Raw genomic sequence first — 6,073 nt, forward strand, 5'->3', positions numbered from 1 at the left:
ACGTTACAAGGCAACATCGTCGAAAGGACGCGTCACCAACGAAATGGTGCCGCCGAAACCACCGAAAACCTGAAATCCAGTACAGCAGCATGTGCGTTTATAGAGACCTAAGAATGCGTTGTAGCATTTAAGCCGATCGCTATTCCGACATCTGGCAATGCGAGCACCAAAAGCTACAGCGTCCAGCGAGCGTTTGAATGAGCGCGCTTACCAGCAGCGCTCGACCAATCCTGGTGCTCAATGAACAAATCTACTCCGTGATGACCCGTCCGTTTTATCGCCCGGGCTTTTATGGCAAAGGCAGCCACTTTGACCCAGGGCAATTGGGCCTTGGTCAGCCATGCCCGGTAGTGGGCCAAATTGAACGAAGATATAAATCAGACATTGACATGTCGCTCCAGGTCTAATGCATCCGATTCGGAAGTTGTGTGGAAAATCCCTCGCCAAATGTGCTGGATTTCCCGCAGCTCTCCGCGTTACTGCTTCCTCTTCTGCCACCATCACAATGCCTTTCCACCGATACACATCGATGCATCAGTGTGAAAGCTCCCACAGCAATGACCGCAGCAGCAACCCGCGAAGGCACGTATTCCATGACCTGGCAGTATGCCCCCGCCGGAGGTCAGCCGCGCCAGAGGCGCCCGCCGGGGCACATCAGACAGAGCCGCCTCACGGGCAGCGGACAGGCCGCCTCACCCTGCGCGACACACCCCAAAGGGCCTGGACGGCGCGCTCTGTACTGTTCACCGGTCACGTGGCGTGATGCACGGTCACATAGTCGAGGCGCGCCGGTGAAATTAGGTTCAACCGCCGAAAACACGGCTCGGTACCGCCAGCTGCGGCGTTTGCAGAGCCGCACAACAAACAAGTCCGGTCTGATCGTTCACGAAACGAGCGTCGGTGCGTTTTTGTGAGCCCTCCGCTACTAGTGCAATCAACTCAGGGCCATTTGTGCTGGCAGTTTCATATAAAAGCGAGCCAAAACCGATTAAGAGCACTCGGTTATAAAGATAGAACAACGGAATTAACGGCGGAATCAATTTTGCTAATTGAATCAGCTGCGCACGAGAGATTTCCCCGTTAATCCAATAGCAATACAGAGCCAAGCACCAGCTGTGATAATAAAACACCACAATTAAACGGGGTCCATATGGCGCGCGGCATTACTGTTTCACCACAACCTTGAATGTCGCTCCCATTGGCGTATTCAAGGAACACCGGAGACACGTGCCCCCACCCCCGTCAAATGCATGCATGCACTAAGGTTTAAAATTTGAGTACATTTATTTCAGTGAAAGGAAATGCAAGGCATCCAAGTGAATAAATTGACAATTGAAAGAAAGGAAATGCACGGCATCCAAGTGAGTAAATTGACAACTGAAAGATCAAGGTGAACGCGTAAAATGAACAGATTAAAAACACGCGACGTCGCTACACGCCATATCAGAAATTCGCACGGCCACGTGCTAAAATGGGTTTTTAGTCGAGTTTTTCCCCCACCCGGCGAAATTCTGCCTACGCCCTTGGCTTCCAACGTCCACTACTGACGTTCAGCCCGTAATTATCGCTCTTCGGTTCTTTGACACCGACCTTATCCGTCCTTAATTAGTTAATTTTGATTCTGAGGTCTTCTGACCATATGACGCCTTTTCTGGGAGCACGGCCTATGTCACCCAGACTCTTGATATACTTGTCCGTATGGTGACGTCACATCAGCCGACCAAAGGGAAAATATCTCACACTTGAGAATATTAAAGCAAGCGCCAGATATGATGAAATGGGCTCACTTCTAATGATTGACATACTTTTAAGTGGAAAAGCCTGCTCTAGACAACACAGTTTTCTTGTTTAGTAAATATGCTCCTCGATACGCCATTGTTTGAATGCGTCATTTTACCTTGCACACCATTGATCAAGAACCAACTGACAACCATTATATATGTAAAGTGTGCTCACGAACGCCATATATAAACGCCTTGACAATTATATTGTTTGCCTTAATCGTCGCATGGTTTATGGAGTGACATGATTTGAAAGACGCTATTATGACGTCTCTTGAATGCTAAGGTGACCTTGAAATACTCTTCCGGAAAAAGTCTCCCCATCTTCCCGGGTGTTTAGCTCAGAAACCAGAGGGGCTTAGGTCTTCAGTAGTGCAGGGCTGTGAACCGCATTTAATGATCCTCAAGATGGGTATTTAAGTTCAACACCCCCGTAGAAATGTGGAATGCTCCTCTTACCATAGGCCGCGCCCGTGCAAACAGACTCTTCGCGGCTCGCGCCCGCCCACGGACCGGGGCCGATTCGCACGGTTCACATGCAGACGAGCGGTCGCATCTGAAGTCCGTGGCGCAGGTCTCGCACGAGCGCCGTCTGGTGTCAGCCGGCGGAACGGAGCGTCTCGCTCGGCGCGCTGAGACTGTCTGGTCGCTCACACTAGCACCGCAGTCCGCGCCCGCCGAACCTCAAAACGAGACAGCGCGGCTGTCTAGCCGTTCGCGCTAGCACCGCAAGGCCCGAAAGGATCAGTGGTCTGATATGATCGGACGTCTGGAAACAGAACCGTCTCACCTGGTGGACTGGTTTGTCGAAATTAAGTTCAGAAAAGTGGTGCGAAGTCTCAGGTTCTTGTTCCAGGAACACAACAAACGGTCGTGACGTGTGCCCAAAACCTACGACAAAATAGGACACACGGCAGAAACCCACTGCAGAACTTGGCAGAAAACAAGTGCTGTTGACAAGCGCCTTACATAGTACCGCGCATGACGGAGGTCGCAGCGAAATAAGCAGGCATTATGGTGGCCTTGACCCGTCCTAGCTACCCGATTCCGAAGAGAACTCTACGCAGGGCGATAGACGACTCCAGTTATGTGTGCACGATTGAGAAACGCGTGACAGCGCGCAGCCCAGCCGTGTCCAAACACTTGTCAGTTACCGCACAAAGGTGTTCACGGGGAAGCATATTGATGCTCATACTTCGTAGCTAGAAAACGGCAGACATTTCGAGCGCAGATGGGTTGGTCGGACACTGCGAACTCTGCCCAACAAAGCTGATCCAAGATACAGCACAACGGTATGTCGCGGGGTCCCCACACGATCTCAAAGAACACAGTCGCAGCGAGAGAGCAGACCCGGCTGCCGAAACTTCCGAGTCACAGAAAGCGCAGGTTACGCAATGGAGGAGACGGTTGTTGCGCAGTCCCACCAGACAAACGGTGTGTCAGATGAGTTGCTTTCAAACGTGGCTTAGTCAACATGCTCTGATGGAAGTAATGAATGCGCGCGTTTGTGAAACGCGCCGGTAATGAATGCGTGGACCTGTGAAATTATCCAGTAATGAATGTGTGCATCTGAAATGTCCCACGTTTTACCTTCGACCTGTGTGGGATTATTGCCCATCTACTGCAAACCACTAAATTCGAGAAGTGCCGGTTATAAATTGAATCTGAACCTGAACCTCTTGGCCGGATCGGGATCCAGGTCGGATCATCCTGGCCATCTGCCTGCCTGCTGAACCCGGACAACATCGGTCCAGAGAGCCGAGCTGATCCACCCGCAGGTGCACCATGCACAGCTGCTCCCCCCCCCCCCCCCGACATGCTGGCTGCGGCAGCGGGCGTGTTGCAATGAATTACGGCCCGGTCAAGAGCCTGAAGCACTACTCGGGACGTCCTCAAGCCGCTAGCACATATCTGTTATCTGCTTGTCTGACACAGGACCGTGGCAGGGCGCTGCGCGCCTCGCCCCGCTTCCTGGAAAGCCTTTCAGGCCCGGATCCCATCCTCGCACGCTGTCTGGGGCCGGCGCTAAGCCGGAGTCGCGTCTCCGGCATACGTAATCTGCTCTCGCGGCGAGCGGTGATCAGTTCCACGCAGATCGTCCATGTAAATAGTCCATGAGACGGGATCGCTTGACTGGAAGCCAGATTAAACAGGCTGCGGCATGGAACGAATTACGACCGGTGGCTCAAACGCAGACAACCGGCCCCAGTCAGCCACGTGCTGATGCTGCGATCGGGCGGCCAACGTATGCGGATGCTACATTCCAGCTGACACGCACTGCGGCCAGGTGGGAGCGTTTGGAATTTTCCTCCTGCACCTTAAGCATACAGCTGGGCGTTATCATACACGGTGCCCCATGACGAGCAGAACGATCAGATGTGCTGCTCCCAAATATGAAACGGCGCCTAAAAGCGAGCGTTGGTGTGATGAGGAACGAAAATGCCGACACGTATAGATCGGACGGGGGGGCTACTTACTCGTGCTGTCGAGGTCAGCGTAGCTGGACATGATGCTGCTCAGCAGAATGGAGGCCAGGGTCAAAAGCATGCGTGATGACCCGGAGGCGTCGACCTAGAGCAGGACGTGCGACACGGACCAGGCGAAGTCTTCGGTTGACTCCTGAGGATTTCTGACTCTCGACTCCGGCAGCTGTCACGGAACAGAGTCTCCACTGGCCCTGCGAGTCTCGGACGGAGTCTCACTAGCTCTGCGACTCTCACATGGGTTCTCCACCGACTCTGTGGCTCCCCGAACGGTGTCTATACCGGCTCTGCGGCCCTCAGACGGAGCCTCCACTGGCTCTGCGGGCCCCAGATGAGGCCTCCAGCGGCTCCGCAGACTGAGGCAGCGCCCTCACAGGTGCTCTGTGTCCCGCTAGCAGTGTCTACCTCCAGCTCCGACCGGGCGTCTATTCAAACCAGACCTGGCGCCGCCTCTGGACAGGCTCGGTCAGCCTCGAGAGGCCTGCCGGCTCCACTCTGGCACTCCTGAGCCCCCGGCCGTCCCTCGCACTAGACACGCCACCCGGCGCCTGCGCGCGGGCGGACCGCCGTGCGCGCAGCGCGATCAGGGTCCGCTGACGGGGCTCCGGAGCTCACGGAGACGGCACGGCCCGCATCGCCACTCGGGTCCGCCCGCCCGCTGCATGGCGACGCCCGGCCAACAACACACCACTCGGCGCTGCTCCGTCAGCAGGCTCCGGCCCTGCTGTCCGGGGCTCGTCTCGGGCGTGGCCGGTCTCTCCTCGTCCAGGGCAGTGACTTCCCTGGTGTTACCAGTCACTGACGCGCCGCCCCTTCAGCGCCGGGACTTCACACCGATGTCGCCAGCCGCCACCGCACCAATCCAAGCTACTGGGCCGCGCTGCTTCCGCTCGTCACCGTCGCCCTCGCGCGTGCCGTCGTCACTGTCGCACCCTCCAGACAGGCCGCCGTCGCCGCCGTCGTCCAGCCGCTACCGTCGGCGGCGGTGTCGCGCCTGAAAGGCGGACAGGGCGGTGTTAGTCGGAACCGCGGCCTGCAGTAGAGGGAGGGGGGGGGGGGCTGCGGACGCGTGCCACCTCGCCCTGCCGTGCCGTAATGACCGACTGGCGACGCCGCGACACAAAAATCGCAGCCGGCCATGTAATCCCGCGCCAGTATCGCACTCCGGGAATTAGCCGGGAAATGGGCTGCCGCGCGGGCCGGCCGTGTGTCATAACGGAATGAGCCGCCGGCGCGGCCGGTCGCACAGCGCCGCCGGCGCTCTGTCGGGACGCGCCGGGACCTGGTGCCGCAGCCGCCCATGTCGCCACGTGCCGACACGTCCGGCCGACGTGTAAACCCGCGCGCTGGGTGACGCACCCGTGCTCAGCGCGCGCCAGTCAGACGTAGGTCTACAAAAGATGCACGCTCATACGCTGCTGTGATGTGTTACGAGGGGAGAGAAGGGCAAGGCCGGCGTAGAAACTTAAGCTGAAATCTTTGATTGTTTGGGTAAGTAACCATGATGAATAAAAGCTGGGGTGGGAGTGTGTCGTCTCGAGACGGTGGGTATGGTCCGCTCGGGTCCTCTGGTCGCGGAACGAAGGTCACCGATATCGCGCGCTGTATGCGTCATTCGACTTGGCTCCGCTCAGTGCCACGAGTGGATGAAATAGGGACCAGAGCTTCTTGGTGATTGTTTATCATGCCGTTTCAGGGGAAACGTTAGGGTATGAAGTGCCCGAAATCAGGCTCCGGGACATAAATGTTGTGCTGCTTACGCCGTTATGGGAGGGGACACGGCCCTCCACTTAGATCCGTCGCTCTGCT

The 6,073-nt window shown here is 56.5% G+C and overlaps 1 protein-coding gene across 1 annotated transcript in view; it reads right to left on the reverse strand.

Annotated features, from left to right (window-relative positions):
- The window catches only part of LOC119099657 (uncharacterized), a gene marked incomplete at its 3' end in the record, with an annotated part of 70,305 nt that extends 65,964 nt beyond the window's left edge, over nt 1–4,341 (reverse strand). The window contains 1 exon segment of the mRNA XM_037222722.1: nt 4,259–4,341. Within this exon segment, the coding sequence (XP_037078617.1) occupies nt 4,259–4,328 (70 nt within the window).
- Nucleotides 4,342–6,073: the final 1,732 nt, after the last annotated feature.

The sequence above is a fragment of the Pollicipes pollicipes genome, unplaced genomic scaffold (genome assembly GCF_011947565.3).
Source record: "Pollicipes pollicipes isolate AB1234 unplaced genomic scaffold, Ppol_2.1 Scaffold_4836;HRSCAF=5710_pilon_pilon_pilon, whole genome shotgun sequence".
NCBI lineage: Eukaryota > Metazoa > Arthropoda > Thecostraca > Pollicipedomorpha > Pollicipedidae > Pollicipes > Pollicipes pollicipes.